At 38.2% G+C, this 22209-nt stretch overlaps 1 protein-coding gene across 3 annotated transcripts in view; it reads right to left on the minus strand.

Annotated features, from left to right (window-relative positions):
• Positions 1-1668: 1668 nt before the first annotated feature.
• LOC113896243 (multidrug resistance-associated protein 1-like) overlaps positions 1669-22209 on the minus strand; it is a 100263-nt gene continuing 79722 nt past the window's right edge. For all 3 annotated transcript variants that reach the window (XM_027548571.1, XM_027548614.1, XM_027548515.1), the window contains 10 exons: positions 20784-20938; positions 19897-20052; positions 15032-15231; positions 13632-13758; positions 11721-11822; positions 9109-9252; positions 6621-6779; positions 4878-5044; positions 3329-3523; positions 1669-2987 (listed from right to left, as the gene is read on the minus strand). In XM_027548571.1, coding sequence (XP_027404372.1) covers positions 2855-2987; positions 3329-3523; positions 4878-5044; positions 6621-6779; positions 9109-9252; positions 11721-11822; positions 13632-13758; positions 15032-15231; positions 19897-20052; positions 20784-20938 — 1538 coding nt within the window. In that variant the 3' untranslated portion in view covers positions 1669-2854. The remainder of the gene's footprint in view (positions 2988-3328; positions 3524-4877; positions 5045-6620; positions 6780-9108; positions 9253-11720; positions 11823-13631; positions 13759-15031; positions 15232-19896; positions 20053-20783; positions 20939-22209) is intronic.

The raw sequence follows: 22209 nt of genomic DNA on the forward strand, positions 1-22209 counted from the left end.
CAAGGAGATCCAACCAGTCCATTCTGAAGGAGATCAGCCCTGGGATTTCTTTGGAAGGAATGATGCTAAAGCTGAAACTCCAGTATTTTGGCCACCTCATGCGAAGAGTTGACTCATTGGAAAAGACTCTGATGCTGGGAGGGATTGGGGGCAGGAGGAGAAGGGGACAACAGAGGATGAGATGGCTGGATGGCATCACCGACTCGATGGATGTGAGTCTGAGTGAACTCCAGGAGTTGGTGATGGACAGGGAGGCCTGGCGTGCTGCGATTCATGGGGTCACAAAGAGTCGGACACGAGTGAGGGACTGAACTGAACTGAACTGAATGGCTTAGTCATTTAAAATTTTACTTTTTTATTCTTTAACTGTATTATATAAATATATATGACATCAATATATAATAATATATAAATATTATATATTTATATTATATATAAATATATAAACTATATTATACATGCATGCTGCTAAGTCACTTCAGTCATGTCCGACTCTGTGCCACCCCATAGACAGCAGACCACCAGGCTCCCCGTCCCTGGGATTATTCAGGCAAGAATTCTGGAGTTGGTTGCCATTTCCTTCTCCAATACATGAAAGTGAAGTCGCTCAGTCGTGTCTGACTCTAAGCAACCCCATGGACTGCAGCCTGCCAGGCTCCTCCATCCATGGGATTTTCCAGGCAAGACTACTGGAGTGGGGTGCCATATGCATGTATACATACTAATGTCACGTCAGTCACCTCCAACTCTGTGATCCTATAGACTGCAGCCCAAAAGGCTCTTCTGTCCATGAGATTCTCCAGGCAAGAATACTGGAGTGAGTTGCCATGCTTTCCAGAGGATCTTCCCAATACAGGGATTGAAGCTGCATCTCTGATGTCTCCTGGATTGGCAGGTAGGTTCTTTACCACTAGCACCACCTGGAAAGCCCATACATGAGATAAATATATAAATCTATCTATCTACATTGTACAAACCCCAAGTATATGGCCTGATGATTTTCACAACCTGAACCAATATTCAGACACAGATCAAGAAACAGTATATAACCATTTTCTAGAAGCCCACCTTATTTACCCTTTCAATCATTACCCATCATTGGAAAAGACTCTGATGCTGGGAACGATTGAGGGCTGGAGGAGAAGGGGGCAACAGAAGATGAGATGGTTGGATGGCATCCTTGACTCAAAGGACATGAATTTGAGCAAACTCTGGGAGACAGTGAAGGACAGGGAAGCCTCGTGTGCTGCAGTTCATGGGGTCGCAAAGAACAGACACGACTGAGTGACGTTACAACACCGGCAACCAAGAGTAACCAGTATCCCAACTTCTAGGAGTATAATTGGCTTTTCCTTTTTTAAAAAACAAACTTTCGTATCCATGGAATTGTGGATCGTATAAGAGTATTCTTTGTGCTTTACTTCTGTCACTCCACCTTATGCATGTGAGATTCACTGGTGTTATTGTCTGTAGTGGTTGTCCATTCATTCTCACAGCTGTGTAGAATTCCATGGTGTGAAGATACCACAATATATCCAGGTGACTGTTGACATACCATTAGACTGTTAAATTATGCAGTGTCTCTGACTGACTTATTACAGATGTAAAGAAGCTAAGACACAAACTTTAACTGATGTTAATGAAATATACAACTCCTTTCTTAAGAGATTTCAACAAATATTTATTCAATGCCTACTGAACACAAAGCATAGTGGTAAGTACTACAGGAATTATAAAGACAAGACAACACTTTCAGTAGCTAATGTTTTAAGCAAGGAAACTTTATAGATAATGTAGGGTTTTACAATGTAAGTTAACTTTTCATAAATACCTTTAGGGGATGAAGCAAGGTTATGCAAAGTTGTTAAGGAGAAAAAGAGGATAAAAGAAATGACTGATGAGTCTGAACAGGTTAAAGCATTTTATTAAAATAATCTTGAAAGGAAAATATAATTGAAGTTTGGAAACTTCAAATTTGAAGGGCAATTCAGAGAAATAATGTTGCTTAAAACTACCAAATGAAAAAGCCATTCAAAATATAATTAGTACCACAAATTAATAATTACTTGTGAATGTATACCATCTGATACATAACTCACTGAGCTTTTCAAGTCAAAAATGACATTCTATAGAAAATACTGGCTTTTTACTCAAATAGTAAAAATATTATAAAATATTATTTTTAAATAAAGCACATCATAAAATTCAGTTAACATATACTTTCTCTTTCAAAAAAGCAGCTGAATAACTCAGTTTTTTCTGTGATTCCTCCAAAAATTTATATACTGTACAGTAACTCAAAACTTTGTTCATATGTATATAGGTGCCTATACAGTATTACTCTAAAACGCCTAATGATTTATTCTACAAATGTTTGTTGAGAATCAACAATCTGAAAGCACTATGCTAGCAACCTAACATACAAAGATGATAAAACTAGGCACTTGCCTTCAAGTAGCTTTAAGGGGAGGCACACTAAAAATAATTTAAACAGATTTTGGTCCCTGCCATGATAAAGGTATGCAAATAAGGCCAGTCAGAGCATATCAAAAGGGCATCTAGATAAGACAGGGGACCAAGGAGAGAAACCAAGAGATACTTTGTGCAGAAGATAACTCCTGAACAAAGTCTGAGACTTAAAGGATAAGTGGCATTTTGCACTTTGGGGAATCAATAAAAGGCAGATATTCAGGAGGGCATGACTGGAAGAAAGAAGGTTGGGCACAGCTCAGGATGGTTAGAACTATGGTGCTTATCTCTATTTGTGCCAACATAGGCCTACTTTTCGACATTTCTCTCCGGTCTTTATTTTTTTCAAATACTATTTTTTTTATTTGGTATAATCCATATATAACTATTTATTTTTCGCCCCCAAGTCTTGTGTTATTCCAGCTTCTGTTAGCATGTCAAAGAAAAGTCCTCTCTTGTGTATCAAATTCTGTGGTGTTTCAAATTCTGTAATTCTTCCAGAGTCTAGAACAAGTACCCTGCAATGTGAAAAGAATCCAGTCAGGTAAACTATAATCAGTATTTCAGTTCATCTTTCTTGTTCTTGCAACTGTAAAGTTTAAATTACTAGGTAAGTTCTGCCAGTACGAAATAAAAGTACAATTTGACTCAGGAAATATATCAAGTTTTCTAATATTCTCTTAGCATTAACGCTTTCCTCTAATTATTTTGTAAAGTATCTTCCATACTATTAGGGGACACTTTGTATCTCTCAGCACAGATAAAATCCATTATTAGTGGCAAGTAATTACTGTGTTTCAGACATGCAATCGCTATCTCTATAGAAATTGTTTTATTTCTGAAAACAAATAAAGCATACCTGTCTGAATCAATGATAGAATGCAGTCTGTGAGCAATTGTCAGGATGGTGCAATCAGAAAACTCCTTCCTGACTGTGGTCTGCACCAAGTTATCAGTCTCAAAATCGATAGAGGCTGTTGCCTCATCCAAGATGAGAATTTTTGTTTTTCTCAGCAAAGCACGAGCAAGACAGACTAGCTGTCGTTGTCCAACACTGTTATAAAAAATAGTAAAATGGTCTCAACAATGGATTTTATGGTCACACACTTCCTATTCTAAAATTCTGATGACATTGTTATTCTCTTCCTAAGCCACATTCATTCATTCTTTAAGAAGTATCCCCTGAGTGATTATACCAGACTCTGGTCCAAGTTCTGCAAATAGAACAATGAATTAAACAGACAAAAGTCTGTGGGTTTTCACGGGGAGACAAAAAATAAACAAGATAAATGAGCAAAAGGCATAAGAAGAATTCGAATATACAGAAAGGCAGGATATAAAATGTGGGCATGGGGTGGACATTTTTGAGGAGCATGCCAAAGAAATCCTCAGAGACGACGCCTTTAAATTCAAGACCTGAGGAAAATGAAAAGTGAATCCTGCAGATTTCCAATGGGAACTTGCTCCTGGCAAGGTGATGGGCAGATGTAAAATTCCTGAGGCAGGCAGGAAGTGGCCTGGCATATTCAAGGAACTGTAAGAAGCCAAGGAGGCCAAGGTGGCAGAAACAGAGAGAGGGAGAGCGGGGAGTAAGCAAAGAAGAAGCTGAGTCATGCAGGCTGTGTCTCTTAGGTGCAGAGAGGGTGTAATTGCTTTTCCTTAGGTTTCTGGTCAGAGAAGGAAATGGTAACCCACTCCAGTACGCTTGCCTGGAAAATGCTATGGACTGAGGAGCCTACCTACAGTCCATGGGGTCGCCAAGAGTCGGACACGACTGAGCAACTTCACTTTCACTTTTCATTTTCATGCACTGGAGAAGGAAATGGCAACCCACTCCAGTATTCTTGCCTGGAGAATCCCAGGGACAGAGGAGCCTGGTGGGCTGCCGTCTATGGGATCGCACAGAGTCGGACACGACTGAAGTGACTTAGCAGCAGCAGCAGGTTTCTGATCACATAAAGGGACTGTCCTAAGACAATAGTGGTGAAGATAAAGCAGAACTTTGTTGTTGTTCAGTCTTTCAGTCGTGTCTGACTCTTTGCAACCCCACGGACTGGAACATGCCAAGCTTCCCTCCCTTCCTATCTCCCAGAGTTTGCTCAAACATTTCTTTCCGGAAGAAAGCTATTAGGGTAGGAGTCTTTACTAAAGAGGAGTCAGTTAACTAATGACTTTCCACACTGCATTGTTGCTTTCTTTCCCCTTCATTTTCCTTCACCAGCAGTTTTCCAGCTGGTGGCTACCATTTTATTTATTCCTTGTCTCTCTTCTCTAGAAGGAATCAGCCAGTGATGTCCTTTGAACAACAAAATCCATGGTGGCTCAGGAGTGATTTCCCTCTGGGGCCAACTGGTTTCTAAAAAGCCTGGAATGAGTAACTCAGGCAAGCTCTGTTCTTCGCAGCTTACCTGAGGTTTTCACCACCCTCTGAAATCTCATGCAGCAGCTTCTTGGGAAGGGACTGCACAAACTCTTTTAAGTGACATAGTTCCAGCACCTCCCATAGCTCATGATCAGGATACTTGTCTAGGGGATCCAGGTTCATTTGAAGGGTTCCAGAAAATAGAACAGGATCCTAGAGAATAGAACAATCACTGGTAATCTTATTGTCACATGAGGCATGCATACTTTAAATAAGGAAAAAGCAAAATGATGAAAAGCTAAATAGTTATCAAATTCATTTTATATTGAAACCAAAAGCTGAAGGTCAGAATAAGCTGTGTTGATTAAATCATTATAAACTTCCTGATACTTCTTCTTTCTCTAGTTCATAATGTTGAAGACAGCTTTCCAACCACAATAATAATGATGATAGTAGTCACCATTTAGTCAGAGATATAATATAATATGGGCTTCCCAGGTGGCTCAGTGGTAAAAGAATCCAGCTGCCAATGCAAGAGATGGGGGTTTGATCCCTGGGTCGGGAAGATCCACTGGAGAAGGAAATGGCAATCCATTCCAGTATTCTTACCTGGAGAATCCCATGGACAGAGGAGCCTTGTTAGCCACAACCCAAGGGGTTGCAAAAGAGTCAGACATGAGCTAGCAACTAAACAACAATGTAATATATAATATAGAGAAGAACAGAATAAATGTATCTATAGTATGTATATAACATTATCAATTAGTCCACCAACCAGAAATAAGGAAGCAAACACTCTTGTTAGATAGCGAACTAGATGTTTCAAAAGCTCCTGTCCAAGGACACACAGAAAGTAAGTGCTTAAGCAGAATTCAAAGACAAGTCCATGCTTTTTCCAATACATTTACACATCTAGTGAAACTGCATTTTACTACACCTGTTTTGATTTATAAGAAAGGAATGACAGTTTATTTTCTCCACCAATTTTTTTCCCTTCCAAAATTTACTTAAATTTGTTCCAAAGTAAATTCATGAATGCCAGTATATGTTTAAACAATATGACAAAGAGATGATAGCATTTTTAGAAGCAAACATAAACATACTTCATAAATTCTCAGCTCAAATCTTTCAAACACAACTGAATGAGTCATATTTGGCTGTAGAAGCATATTATTGAGCCGATTTGCATACTTGTTAATGATCAAGTTCCTCTGATGCCACAGATGGAAAAATCAAAGGAGTTGGAAAAAAAGATCTAACTGAATTATGGTTCCTTTCATTTTTTAAAAAATACTTCTAAACCTCAAGTCAAAAAGTCAAAAAAGTCAAAATTCAACAAAGTACCAACTAAGCAAAAGCCTCACTAATTGCTTTTTTCTTCTAAAATTTCTGGTAAGTGGGATCTAACTGCCAACTAGAGTAAACTTGACAATCGTGGAAGACTTAACGTGACTTTTTCAAACAGATAAATGCACTTAGAAAGAATGCATCAGGGTAGTTTCAGTATGATTTCTTCATTTTAATTTTATTTGTATTTACTATTATGAAGGAAACTTACAAAGCAACATACTAGTTTTTCAAACAGATAAATGCACTTAGAAAGAATGCATCAGGGTAGAGTATTTAATAGGATTTAATTGCATAGTTATTTTTCACAATATATTTAAAATAATTTGGCTCTCAAATCCAAATGTATAGGCTTGAAAGGAATATATTCTTAAAAAAACAACAAAAAAGAAGAAGTTTACCAGAGGGAGTTAAGAAAGACTAGCAGTAAAACAGTCTTTACCTGTGGAATAATATTGAGTTTGCCACGAAGGTCATGAAGCCCAATAGTAGATATGTCAATTCCATCAATTATAATTTTACCTCCTGATCTTTCTACAATTCGAAAGAGGCAGTTTGATAGTGTTGATTTGCCTGCTCCAGTTCGTCCCACAATTCCAATCTATAATGAATGTATCATAAACAATTTACACCGTACTTTGTGTAAGGGAAGGAGACCTTTGTACCGACAAAAAATACATTATGTGTCTGGTAAATGGGATCTAACTGCCAACTAGAGTAAACTTGACTATCGTGGAAGACTTAATGTGACTTTCAAGGATCCATCTTTATCTAGATACCACTTACTCTGGTGGCTCAGAGGTACAGAACCTGCCTGCAGTGCGGAAGACCTGGGTTTGACCCCTGGATAGGGAAGATCCCTGGAGAAGGAAATGGCAACTTTTTTAAGTATTATTGGCTGGAGGATTCCATGGACAGAGGAGCCTGGTGGACTACGGTCCTGAGTTGCCAAGAGTTGGACCCAACTGAGCAACTAACGCTTTCACTTTACTCACTAGAAAGGCTTGGGCTAATTTGTGTGTTTCCTCTGGTTTTTGAATAGTTTAGTTATCACCCAGCAAAAACTGCCCCAGGCAGAGCAGATCATCCCTGAATCATCCCTGAAACAGCCATTAAATGCGGGGTTGAAAGAGAGACTGATAAAGGGGTTGATTCCATGAGACTTTCTGAATGAGGCTTCTCTACCATTCTTCCTCCAAAACAAACAAGCAAACAAAGGAGATGGGAACCCTTTGCTGAGATAGGCTAGAAAATCTAAAGGAACGCCTGCAAAACAACTATTGCATCAAAACTACTAAGGGTGGTCACAGATCAAGTCTGGGGATTTTGGACTTTTGGACAAAAGTAATCGGCTTGTCATAAGCATCCAGTGATTGCAGTGTTCCTTTGGCCACGAGATCTGAAGCAACCTCTTCTGGGTGTTGGTTCGTGTCTTGGTGTTAATGGAAACACTGCATGGAGAGAACATTTGGTGCCTGGTTTGCCCTAATTAAAGATCTTAAATCTTAAATCTGACATACTACATCCGAAAAACCAGGAATACACTGAATGAAATAGAATGATTAAAATTCCACAATTATTTCCAAAAATTAATTTGTCCTTGAGGCCACCTCAGTGGACCTGGTTTAGAGGGTTAGAAAAGGAGAATTTGGGGTTATCTGAAACAAGTCTCAGGAAAGGGGAAAGTGGAATACTGCTGTTCATTAAATTTTTTTTATCTTTATTTATTTGTAAAATATCAATCTGATCAGGGAAATAATATATTTTCATAAAACATTTTGAAAAAATATAGAGGTGAAAATCATCTAAAATCCCAACACCTGGAGAGAATCACGTTTATATTTTGTAACCATTCTTTTTGCTATTAGTAATATGCCTATCTGTTTGCTTTTTTAAAACACAAAAATGATACACTGTCAAAAGATTTGTATATTGTTCTTATTAACTAAATTACATCTCAAGCATTTTCCCATTTCACTGATAGTCTTGGAAAACATAATGTCACTGACTATACAAATATTCTCACCTGTGTATTACTGGACAGTAACTATTATCTTACTGCCTTATTGTTGCACTTCACTTACTAGAGGAAGTAAAAATAAAATATACTAATAATACTGTATGTGTAGCCAAAGGAAATGAAATTTGTATGATGAAGAGAAATATTCACTCCCAAGTTCATTGCAATATTACAGTAGCCAAGAAAATATCAAAACAACCTAAATATGTGCTATGGATGAATGGATAAAGAAAGTGTATATATATATACATATACATACATACACATATATAATTCTGCCATAAAAAATGTAGAAAATCCTACCATTTGTGGTAACATGGGTGAACCTGTAGGACATTATGCTGAGCAAAAGAAGCCAGACAGAGGAAAACATTTTATGATCTCACTTACATGTGTAATCGCAAAGTGTCAAACTCACAGTACCAGAAAGTAGATAGTGCTTACCAGGGGTTGAGTGGGAAAATGGGATATAAACTTTCAGTTATAAGACACATAAATTCTAGATATCTAAGACATAGCATGGTGACTATAGTTAATAACACAGAAATTTGCTAAGAGATCTTAAGTGCTTAAAATTATGATAATAATTTCACAATTTATTCATATCAAGCTATATACTCTATGTATACTGTACACTCTAAATATATACAATTTTCATTTGTTAATTATACCTCAATGTAGGTAAAAATAGTACAATCATGTTTCATAATAGATTATGAACAATTTAAAATATATATTTTTATTTGTAGAGGAAAAATTTATTCTTTACATACCAACAACGTCTTTACTATTTTTAAATGAAATTTGAACAAATGACCATTTTATACTCCATACCACAGTATATTTTGGCCTTGAGAATAAATATATTCAGATAAAAGGTAAAGTGAAACTTATGAAATATTTATGGTACCTTCTCTTCCCCATGAGTCTGGAAAGTGATATCTTGTAATGCTAAACCAAGATCATCTCGGTATCGAGCTCGATAATCAACAAACTCCACTATCCCTTTACTGGGCCATTGTGATGGAGGCCTCTTACACGTTATCCAGGGTGCCTTAAAACAAATAAAAACTTTTTAAACTGCAATTACAATAAAAATACCTTCCCTCCAAAAGAAAATAATTCTCAGGCATAAAAACAGAAGTGATGAAACAAAAATGAGGAAAGACAACATTTGTAAATATTATGATTTTTCTGAAAATAGTTTTAAATAATACCAACATAAAACTTCTCATCTAGTTATAAGAAGATTTTATAAATCAATTTTCACTCATAAAAATGCTTCCCATCTTCTATTAAGTTATCAATAGAAGTTTTCTATAACTTTATAAAGGATATGAAAGTAACCTAGAATTTTAATTGACAGGGGACAGTTTGTCATTTATTTCTCACATACTGAGTGTTTACCGCACCAGTCAATGCTTTAGTTGTTGGAGATTTAGCAGTGAGAAAAACATAATAAATAATAAACATAAACTCTCCCTTCGGGAGAGTACTTGCTGGTGAGGAGAGACAGAAAGAATCATACAGTCTATGCAGAATATCGTTGCTGTTGTTGCTCAGTTGCTAAGTTGTATTCGACTCTTTTGTGACCTCATGGACCGTAGGTCACCAGGCTCCTCTGTCCATGGGATTATCCCGGCAAGAATACTGGAGTGGGTTGCTGTTTCCTCCTTCAGGGGATCTTTCTGACCCCGGGATCAAACCCGTGTTTCCTGCAGTGGCGGGTGGATTCTTTACCACTGGCCGCCAGGGAGGCCCGTGCAGAATGTCAGTTGATGATAAAGTTTTGAAGGTCAGGAAATAGGCAGTGTTGGTGTAATTTTAAGTAGGGTGGTTAAGAAAGTCTTGATGGACCTGATTGGGAAACAAGCCATTTGGATATCAGAGGAAGGGCTTTCCAGGTAAAAGAAGCTAGGTGCATAATCTGAGGACCTGAGACACTGGAGGAAGAACAGGAGCTGGAATACAAAGAAGAGTGTGGTGCCCGGCCAGTGAGGGGAAGTGTTTTCATGAAGGGAAGTGATCACAAGCACCAGATGATAGGCTAGGTAGAGTGAAGACTGGGAGGCTGCCACTGGTGATGCTGACCAGGGCAGGCGCGGTGCAGAGGGGAGTTAGAGCCTGTGTGAGGAGGTTCCAAAAAAGAAGGAGAAAAGGAGTTAGAGCAAGTACAGGAACTATTCCCAAGAATTTTGCTGTAAAGAGGAGCAGAGAAATGGGGCTATTTTAGAGTAAACATGGTTATTTGGACGTATTTACTTTTTTCCACATCAAGAGTTTTTGTAATGGTATCTCTCACCTTATAAGGCATCAAATTATATAAAGGTAATTTTTAAAAATGTGTGTGCACACACACATTTTATTCTTTTTTTTTGCAAAATAAAAAAATATATATTAATAGCAGAAGGTTTAGAAAATACAGAAAACAACTTATTTTTCCTTTATTTTGTCCATGGCACGTGGCATGTGGGATCTTGGTTTCTAGACCAAGGATCAAAACCGCATTCCCTGAATTGGAAGTGTGGAATCTTAACCACTGGACTACTAGGGAAGTCCTGAGAATGATAAAATTTTTATATAGTCCTTACATAGCAGTAGGCTGAACAAACTAAATGTTGATAATTATGATTGTTTTTGTGAAGGTAGACTAATCTTTCAAGAAAGTTTTGGGAAAAATGAAGGTAAGACTCAGGGAAGAATCTGGAGGAAGAATCAACATTTAGGTAGAAGTTGGAGTATGCAGAAAATATTTTAGCATATTTGTAGGCTGAAAGGAGCCAAGGGGTTAGGGTGCTGAAATTACGACTTAGAGAAGATGGTTAATGGAACAAGGTCTGAGAAAAGACATGAAGAGATGCTACCAAAAATACAACTGGAAATCTGTAGGTTTTTATTTGGAGGAGGAATACACCTTCCTGAGTTATAAGCAAAGGAGGAATTTTTCATGAAGATTTAGATATCTTTATAGTCAGATTGAAGAAGATATAGAAATTCAACATATAACCTTTATCATCTGCCCTATTAATTCATGGAACTGGGAGACAGAAGTAACTGAAATTAACAAAATATGCAGATAATGCAACCATTATACTCTGTCAATAGTCTAATTCTTCTGTCCCTCAAATTATACTTAATTAAAGGGAAAAAAGCAGACTGATTTATTCTCCTCCTCCTTCCCATCCACAGAGATGCTAATGATGAGTAAATGGAACAGAAGGTATAAACAATAAAGGCGTACTTAATTTTTAAATTATACAATCAGACTGTAAATAATTAAGAGCTGACTATATTAAGATACTTCTCAATGTAAAATCTTTACAAAGTTGTAATCAGAGGTTGCATATTTTACTCTACATTGGTAGGGGACAAATCACTGTGCCTCTTAAAAACAGGTGATCATGTTTCATTTTTATAACAAATACAGGTTTTGTTCAGAATTGATTTTCAGAATGTCCATTCAAGGTGTACTGCAATATCTTAAATTCTGTATCTGCTTATTGGTTATTCATGAGTACTTACCTCTTTATCCATAGTTTCATATTCACAAACTCTTTCAATGGAAACTGCATTGGCTTCAATTTCACATGCTTTCCTTACCCAAAAATTCAGGGTTTGAGTAATCTGGGAGTGAAAAACCAAGAGCTTAATGAATAAGTATCAGTCTTTTACACAACGTTAATAATACTTTACAAAGCTTTTTTCCCAGAGTTTTAGTATATTTTATCCCTTTGAATTATTTAAACTTAATTCAAAGTAAGTATTTTTATCTATAGACACACATATGTGCTGTTTTAGGTTTGTTAAATTCATTAATGCCATAAATAATGGTTATTTGGCAGAAGATAGACTGTTCACTACATATTAAAGGTGCCCATACTTGGTGTAAGGAAAGATGAAAACCAAGACTGATGGGATAGGCCCTAAGAAATGTACATCCTAAGTGGGGAAAAATTTGTGCATATTACCTTTGCCACACTTTACCATTTTCCACTAGAAGAAGGATTCTTCTAATTTTCTGACTACAAGTGTCTCCTTTTTTTCCCCCAAATTTTACGTTCTTCACACTCACCTTTCCTCAAAATACACGTTCTCCATGGTTATAACCTCAAATGTAGTTCTGAAAGTCAAAAAGCCCTCACAATTCAAATTTTTCTTGAGTTTGTTGTTAAAAGATTTGATGGCCAACCTGACTTGAACTAAAGTGGGCCTCTTTAAAGTGTTGATTTAATTGACTCATGCTACACATTCACATGTTTCACTGCAGAACAAATAGTTTGATTACAGAGTTCTGCCCAGGCACTCCATATACTATATATATGCATGTGTGCATGCCAAGTTTCTTCAGTCATGTCCAGCTCTTTGCAACTGTATGGAATGTAGCCCGCCAGGTTCCTTTACCCATGGGATTCTCCAGGCAAGAATACTGGAGTGGATTGTCATGCCCTCAGCAGGGGATCTTCCCGATCCATGGATCGAACCCATGTCTCATGTCTCCTGCATTGGCCAGCAGGTGCTTTGCTACTAGTGCCACACCTGGGAAGCATGTATGTATGCCTCATCTGCTTTATTCACCTGCTCTCTCACCTGTCGACTACCACTTCTTCAAGCATCTCCAAAACTTTTTGCTGGGAAAATGCTTCCACAACCAGCGGGAGGCAGCAAATGCACTCCAAGAGTTCATCAGTCCTGAAGCATGGAGTTTTATCCAACAGGAATACACAAACTTATTTCCCATTGGCAAAAATGCATGGATTGTAAAGGTTCCTATTTTGATTAATAAACATGTGTTAGAGCCTAGTTACAAAGATTTAAAATTCATGGTCTGAGACCACAGTTACATTTGCCCCAACATAACAGATGGACAGGACATGGTAGAGAAAGGCCCTACCCTTGTTGTGTGCATGCATGCTAAGCTGCTTCAGTCTTGTCCGACTCTTTGTGACCCTATGAACTGTAGCCCTCCAGGCTCCTCTCTCCATGAGATTCTCCAGGCAAGAACACTGGAGTGGGTTGCCATACCACCAGGGGATCTTCCTGACCCATGGATTGAACCTGTATCTCTAACGTCTACCCTGTGTTGGCAGGCGGTTTCTTTACACCAGCACCACCTGGGAAGCCCCTACCCTTATTACACTTTATAATCTGTAAGGATAGGAGAGGATGAAATGTCTGGGTGATGATGCAACACTAGGATCCTGGTCCTCTAGCACTGAGCCTTGGGGATCGGCTTTCTTTCTGTGAACTACCTTAGAACGGCTGAGCCAGCTATTTTGCTAGTAGCAAAAGAGAAAAAGAAATGCGCCTCCAGGGTAATCCAGATTTGTCTCTCATTACTTAGTTACTACCATCTCTTATTCAGACAGGAAAAGAAGAGAGCTTAATTAATTGGATTATAAACATGTCATATACCACACAATCGTTATTACTTACATTTAGGGCATAGGATATAGACAAACCAACTATTGCTGAATCTATAGAATTGCCAGCCAGCACAGTAAGCACTGCAGTGAAGAACACCATTAAGTTGCCAAGAAATTCAAGTCTAACAGACAGCCACCTGAAATAATGGAAAATATTCCTGAAATAAGATGCAAAAGCTTTGGTGCACTCAATATGAACTCTCCTCTGGGAAATGAAGACATAAACATCAATAGCTGCTTTCTACTTTTTTCTCACTTAGTTAGAACTCAATCAAACATAGGATGGTTGCAATGACAATAAAGAATTTATCTGCATAAAAACATGCTTTACTTTTGAAGAACTTTGCTTTTAAACTTCAGTTCAGTTCAGTCTCTCAGTCATGTCCGACTCTTTGCAACCCCATGAACCGCAGCATGCCAGGCCTCCTTGTCCATCAACAACTCCCGGAGTCCACCCAAACCCATGTCCATTGAGTTGGTGATGCCATCCAGCCATCTCATCCTCTGTCGTCCCCTTCTCCTCCTTCCCTCCATCTTTCCCAGCATCAGGGTCTTTCCAAATGAGTCAGCTCTTTGCATCAGGTGGCCAAAGTATTGGAGTTTCAGCTTCAACATCAGTCCCTCCAATAAACACCCAGGACTGATCTCCCTTAGGATGGACTGGTTGGATCTCCTTGCAGTCCAAGGGACTCGAAAGAGTCTTCTCCACACCATAGTTCAAAAGCATCAATTCTTCTGCGCTGAGCTTTCTTCACAGTCCAACTCTCACATCCATACATGACCACTGGAAAAACCATAGCCTTGACTAGATGGACCTTTGTTGGCAAAGTAATGTCTTTGCTTTTTAATGTGCTGTCCAGGTTGGTCATAACTTTCCTTCCAAGGAGTAAACTTAATCAGAATTAAAAAGAAAAAGGAAAGAACACTAGCTGAAATGATGCATTTATTTTAAAATCTCATTGGAAAATCACTTACCTTCCTGATTACATGCACATTTTATACAATAAAATTAATCTCTAAAAGTTAAAATGTGCCCAAGTACTATTTAACATCCCCCCCGCTACTGGGTGAAATGTATAGCTTCAAATTCAAAATACTATAAATTGTTGTATGCAAATAAAATTTATGTTCACATACATAAATACAACATAGAGTCATATCTTTAGTAATTCTAATAGCATCCTATGTAACTTAAAAAAAACGTAGGATCTTATATTTACATGAATAGCATGGACTGTTCATATGGATATAAATAGATGTACTTTAACTTAAATGTGTATTAAATACTAGAAATATTGAAGGTTTTAATATTTTTGATGAAATGTTACTAAAAATACTCTATTTAGAGGTCAATAAACAAAACATCCAGGAAGGGACTAGTCCTGAATTAGGTATGTGGATATGACTTACCTGTTTGAAATCACGTTGTTGTAGAAACAGACCAAGTTCTCATTCACCACCTCTTTGTTTTGCTGGATGAACCTCTGTTCATGTCCAAATGCCCTGATAGTGGACACTCCCAGCAGAGTCTCACAAAAATGGGAAATGACTGGAGAGTGAGATGCTCCTGCCAATCGTCGAATCTGCCGAGAGCTCGCCATGTAGTATCTCTAACAGGAAAACAGAAAGAGGTGGTCTTGCAGATATAGGCAAAATTTCTTCAGCAGTTTGAAACTGGCAAGATTCGTGTGTAGTGGGCTAATGAGCAGCTCCCAAAATTTAAGTTCAAGTTCTAATCTCCATCGCCTGTTTATATGACCTTATTTGGAAAGAGGATATTAGCAGATGTCATTAATGTCTTGAGATGAGATCCTTAGGGTTGGCCTGAAATCCAGTCTGAGTGTTGTTATAAAAAATAGAAAAGGATAAGACACAGACATAGGGAGAAACTCATGGAGGACAAGATTGGAGTGATGTACCCGGGAGCCAAGGAAAATGCCAGGGGTCACTGACAGTCACCAGAAGCTAGGACAGAAGCATGCGACAGAGGCCTACTCCTGGATTTTACACTTGTGGCCTCTAGAACTGTGAAAGAATACAATTTCTGTTGTTTTAAGCCACCAAGTTTGTTATAGGAGCCCCAGGAAAGGAATGTACCTTTGTAACAGTGAAAGTGAAAGTGTTAGTAACAGTAAAAAGCCCAAATTCTGGATAGCACAACTCAAACATATTGGGCAAAATTTCACCTTGGGGACGCTCTCAAACAACCATTAGTGGAAAAAGCTCTAAGTTAAATAGTTGAAAGTGTGGCCAGGTGGTTAACCCATTAAATGAAGGAAGCCTACCAAGTGCACAAACAATAATATTATTATGATAACGAATGTGTTCAGTCGCTCAGTCATTTCCAACTGTTTGCAATCCCATGGACTGTAGCCCACCAGGCTCCTCTGTCCATGGAGTTTTCCAGGCAACAACACTGAGGAAGGTTGCCATTCGCTTCTCCAGGAGATCTTCCTGAGCCAGGGATCAAACCCAGGTCTCTTGCGTTGTAGGCAAATTCTTTGCCATCTGAGCCACCTATACCTAACTATAATTATGGAAATTTTTTTCCACTAAAAAATCTCAATATGGCCACAATTATAATTGGTGCTTCCCCTCTGGACAATTGGGATGAGTGGACTGTGGAGAGCTAGAAGGAGTAAGCCTGAGTTAACTGGACCATCATTCATCAGCCCCAAATAGTTGCTATAAACTGGAAATGAAAATAAAGAGTTGCCACATCTTGCAATTTTTTTTTTCAGGAAAATCTTTTATGTAAAATTCCTGATTTTAAAAAAGTCTTCATTTTGGTAAAAAACATTGAGCTAGCTAAGTGAAAACATATCTGAAGCCACATGTGGTCTTGGAGTTTACAAGCTCTGGTCTATGCTAAATGCTCTGGAGAATACAAAGGATGATGACATTCTGAGCCTGCCAGGGGACTTAAGAGATTGTCCCAAAGAAAGTTTCATAAATGTTCAATGAATTGTTGAAGCCCTGGAGTCTCTCCCTAAAATTATACAGAGCTCTGAGCTTAAGAACCTTTGATCTAGATTAATGCTTCTCATTCTTCAGCAAATATTACCAAAGGATTATAAAAACACAGATTTCTGGGCCCCAACCTGAGAGATTCTATTAGGGTATGATAAATAAAAATTATACATATTTACTTGCAAAATATGATATTTTTAAAAGGAGAGGTACAATTGGAAATTCTGATTCAATAGGTCCATGGGTCCAGGGACCACACTTTGAGTAGCACTGATCTAAAGCAAACTTCTTATCTTACAGGTAAAAGAAATGAAGGTTGGAAAGGGAAGTGATGTACCAAGCACAGGAGTCAAGAAAGTGACTAGAATTTGAGGCTCCTGAATCTATGTCCTGGGTTCAGCCTATTAAGTTCCCCTTCACAAAACATGGTTTCTAGACTCTTTTCCATTCCTAGTCACCCTATTATAGTGCACCAACCACAAAATTTTCACTTGTGATACATTTTGTTGTTTTTGTTTTTTTTTAGCAGATAAAATTGATTCTCAACATCATTCATCAATTTTTTTGGTTATTCTTTTAAACTACAAGACATAGCATCTGTCCCAGAGAACTTACAATCTTATTGAGGAGACAATTTTAGGTCCACTAAAAAATAAAACAACAACAAAACAGCCTACAAAATAATATAGCATAATATAATAATATACTGTAATAATATAGTATAATAAGTCCATAATACCTTCATAAGTTATATCTTTGCACTATTTTGGTAGAGAATCCTTCACACAGAAAGTAGAATATAACCTATGCATAAAGGGTAATTTCCAGGTGGCTGAGAGAAGAGGGGCATCATAAGAAATAAGAACAATAATGATAGTAGACATGTAGAAATGAGCAAATGATTAATAGCTTGGTTTGGACAAATTGGTGGCAAGAATACACGGAAGAACTGTACAAAAAAGATCTTCATGACCCAGATAATCACGATGGTGTGATCACTCACCTAAAGCCAGACATCCTGGAATGTGAAGTCAAGTGGGCCTTAGAAAGCATCACTACAAACAAAGCTGGTGGAGCTGATGGAATTCCAGTTGAGCTATTCCAAATCCTGAAAGATGATGCTGTGAAAGTGCTGGACTCAAATTGCCAGCAAATTTGGAAAACTCAGCAGTGGCCACAGGACTGGAAAAGGTCAGTTTTCATTCCAATCCCAAAGAAAGGCAATGCCAAAGAATGCTCAAACTACCGCACAATTGCACTCATCTCACACGCTAGTAAAGTAATGCTCAAAATTCTCCAAGCCAGGCTTCAGCGATACGTGAACTGTGAACTTCCATATGCTCAAGCTGGTTTTAAAAAAGGCAGAGGCACCAGAGATGAAATTGCCAATATCCACTGGATCATCGAAAAAGCAAGAGAGTTCCAGAAAAATATCTATTTCTGCTTTATTGACTATGCCAAAGCCTTTGACTGTGTGGATCACAATAAACTGTGGAAAATTCTCAAAGAGATGGAAATACCAGATCACTTGACTTGCCTCTTGAGAAACCTGTATGCAGGTCAGGAAGCAACAGTTAGAACTGGACATGGAACAGCAGACTGGTTCCAAATAGGAAAAGGAGTACATCAAGGCTGTATATTGTCACCTGCTTATTTAACTTATATGCAGAGTACCTCATGAAAAACACTGGGCTGGAGGAATCAAGCTGGAATCAAGATTGCTGGGAGAGATATCAATCATCTCAGACATGCAGATGACACCACCCTTATGGCAGAAAGTGAAGAGGAACTAAAGAGACTCTTGATGAAAGGGAAAGAGGAGAGTGAAAAAGTTGGCTTAAAGCTCAACATTTAGAAAACGAAGATCATGGCATCTGGTCCCATCACTTCATGGGAAATAGATGGGGAACAGTGGAAACAGTGTCAGACTTTATTTTGGGGGGCTCCAAAGTCACTGCAGATGGTGATTGCAGCCATGAAATTAAAAGATGCTTACTCCTTGGAAGGAAAGTTATGTCCAACCTAGATAGCATATTCAAAAGCAGAGACGTTACTTTGCCAACAAAGGTCCATCTAGTCAAGGCTTTGGTTTTTCCAGTAGTTATGTATGGATGTGAGAGTTGGACTGTGAAGAAGGCTGAGCGCCGAAGAATTGATGCTTTTGAACTGTAGTGTTGGAGAAGACTCTTGAGAGTCCTTTGGACTGCAAGGAGATCCAACCAGTCCATTCTGAAGGAGATCAGCCCTGGGATTTCTTTGGAAGGAATGATGCTCAAGCTGAAACTCCAGTACTTTGGTCACCTCATGCGAAGAGTTGACTCATTGGAAAAGACTCTGATGCTGGGAGGGATTGGGGGCAGGAGGAGAAGGGGATGACAGAAGATGAGATGGCTGGATGGCATCACTGACTCGATGGATGTGAGTCTGAGTGAATTCCGGGAGTTGGTGATGGACAGGGAGGCCTGGCATGCTGTGGTTCATGGGGTCGCAAAGAGTCGGACACAACTGAGTGACTGAACTGAACTGAACTTGGAAAAATCTAACTCCAATAAGAATTTTAAAATTAGGATTTTGAGAAAACATTAAATTACGAGAAAACATTAAATTACAAGAACTGCATCCTTTCATATAAAGAACCTCAAAAACACTGTTATATTTAATTTAAACAAGAGTTAAGAAATTTTGTTTTTACACTAGAGCCTCCCAGTGACATTATCTTGGAATTCAAATTGGCTGACTACATTTTAATTAGAATATAAACGTGTACACCTATCATGAGAGATCTGTTTAATACTTCTAGCAATAGTTTCTTGATAGCAGGGTAACAGGGCAAAAGGGAATATTCGTTTCTCTCTTGAATCTTCAGGAAAATTGACTTTTTGCTAAAATGTAAATAACACCCAGGTTTTGTGGTGGCCATGAAAATGCACAACTCAGTTCTCTTGTTGCAGGGCACATCGCTGACTGACAGCGAGGCTGCTGCCTTTCCAAATCCACTCCTATTTTAGAATGGAGGCCACTTTTCCCTCAGGTGGCTCCCAGGAAATGACTCAGCAGGGAAGGGGTGTTAAAACAGACTCATTCAGAGGTCACGTGGGAGTATCAATGGGCAGTATTGGTTGTGGATTTTCCATTCATTCAACCAAACCTCTTATGAAACTGTTCTGCAGTCCGGGACTTCCTACCCAATCCTCTTCGTTTCCCTTCTTCCTCAGACTCCTAACCATCTGAGCCATTAGGGAAGCCCAACTAGTATTTGACTATGAACTTGGAAGTTATTAAAACATAAAAATCCATAAACTTACCTGTATAGTGAAATAGAGGAAAACCAAGGGAATAAGCCCAAGAATGAAGAGTGGTAAAGCTCCCACAATGACCAAAACTGTTCCAATAACATCCAGTGTACAATTCACCCAGGTCCGTATGTAGTAATGGAAACGCATATCAATTATAAACATGTCCTGAAAAATTTGACATCAGATCACTTTATTTTTAACTTTTTATGGTTTAAAATGAGGGGAGGAAGACATATATCAGTCAGTGCAAAAATAAAAACACTTACCCAGAAGTGACAATATGAATCTTAAATGATTTTTGCCCTCCTCAACTCACCCCCACATATTTTTCAGTTATAACAATTGAGAGGGTTTTATAGTCCCAAGATGTCAATGATCAAGCAATCTGCATTTCCCAATCACAACTACATGACACTTGGCTGCCGTATTTTAAGGTTATGGCTATGCACAGTCTAATACAGGAGCCACTAGCAAATATATGGCTATTGAGTACTTGAAATGTGGCTACTGCAAATTGAGATATAACCCAAGTCTATAACACAAATCAGATTCTGGAGATTTTGTAAGAATAAAAAATCAAAATATGCAATTAATATTTTTACATTTATTACACTTTAATGTTTCAGATATTCAGATATTCTGTGTCAGATACTCTACACATTAAGATATATTATTATAAATAACAATTTCAACTGTTTCTTTTTAATTTTCTGTTGTTGCTACTAGAAAATTTTAAATTACCTATGTGGTTTGCATAATAGTTTACTGGACAATACAATTAAAAGTACTTAGCTGTAAATACGATGGGTAAAACCCTATAGGTAGAGATTATAAAGTACTAAATGTGGATCATCATTTATTTACGTATGCCCTCTAATAAGATAGGGTTTCCTTACCTTGGTGAACCTATTGATGACCTGGCCTATGGGATTGGTTTCAAAAAACTGGAGCGGGAGATGCAGCACATTGTCCAACAGCTGAGCATGCAAAACTCGAGAGGCAGCCAAGGATCCCCTGGTGACTACATAAGCTCCAGAGCACACAAAGAGACCTAAACACAAACTGCTATCAGGGACATGTTAACAGCTTAAACTTCAAATTTTAACACTCAAGAAATTGCATATAATAGAACTTACTTTTAATGGAAAACTCAAGTATCAAATTTCAGAATGTGTAACTCTGGACCAAACTAAGTATAAACATACATGGCACACTGAAAATAAATACAGATGCTCTGATGGGGTATCAGAGCAAGGCTCTCTTATTTTTGAGCATAGCTTCTACAGAAACGCTCTGAAGATAACAGATCAACCAGGTGGATAGAATGTTAGCAACCTATTAACTTTATAACATCCTGAGGGACAATGGTAGTCACTGGTGGTACTAGGCAAACAGTTTCAGTTCTCCTAGCTTCTAGGTCCATGGTAGAATTGTACTGGCCCCTTTGTGATTGGAGAGAACAAAGAAATAGTTCTGAACTATTGAGGGAGAAACAACACAGGACACTTCCAGATTAGAGCATTTAATTGTTGGTGTCAGATCTGCTAAAGCTCCTACTCCCTTTGCACAGTGCCTGCCAAAGTTTAAAAAAAAAAAAAAAGTTGAGTTGCTTTTTCAACTTGGGCTCTAGAATCAGAAAAATCCCCTTCCCAATCAACAATGCACAAGTGGTGTGAGTGAGGAATAAACTTTTTTGGTCTGTCAAGCTGCAGAGATGTGGTTGGTGGAAGGGTTGTTCTTGACGAACTAAAAAGTCAGAAAACATAATCAACATGTCGCTTTAGTGGAAAAGGTTAAAAAACTGTTAACAGCATCTATTGACAACTGTGAGCTGTGTTTGACAAAATACTGAATATAACAAGAAAGAGGCAAGCTCAGAAAAGAGCTATCCAGGTGTGCAAGAAGAAATGAAAGCACAAAGAATCGCCAACTTGGGGAACTTATAAGGTTGGAAAAAGAGAATGTTTGGTTATAATGATTGATTCAAAGATGGATAAGTAAGTTGTTTCAAGGAGAGTAATTTCCTGGGTTTCTATGGAGGGAAATTCTTTGAAAGATAACATTTCCATCACCATGTGAAGCTTAAGGATTAAGCCAATGAGGAAAACGAGTAGAACTGATAAATAAAGAGTAGTGGATACTTGGTTTGAGCCCCCTCGATCAACTGAGTTTAAAGACTTGTGCCTGGACTTCTCCATTTGCTGCTGCTGCTAAATTGCTTCAGTCGTGTCCGACTCTGTGCGACCCCATAGACGGCAGCCCACCAACTTTCATGTTATCTGAGACATTTGCTTTTGAGTCTTCTGGGATACACAATTACTT

Source organism: Bos indicus x Bos taurus, chromosome 1 (genome assembly GCF_003369695.1).
Source record: "Bos indicus x Bos taurus breed Angus x Brahman F1 hybrid chromosome 1, Bos_hybrid_MaternalHap_v2.0, whole genome shotgun sequence".
In the NCBI taxonomy this organism is placed as follows: Eukaryota; Metazoa; Chordata; class Mammalia; order Artiodactyla; family Bovidae; genus Bos; species Bos indicus x Bos taurus.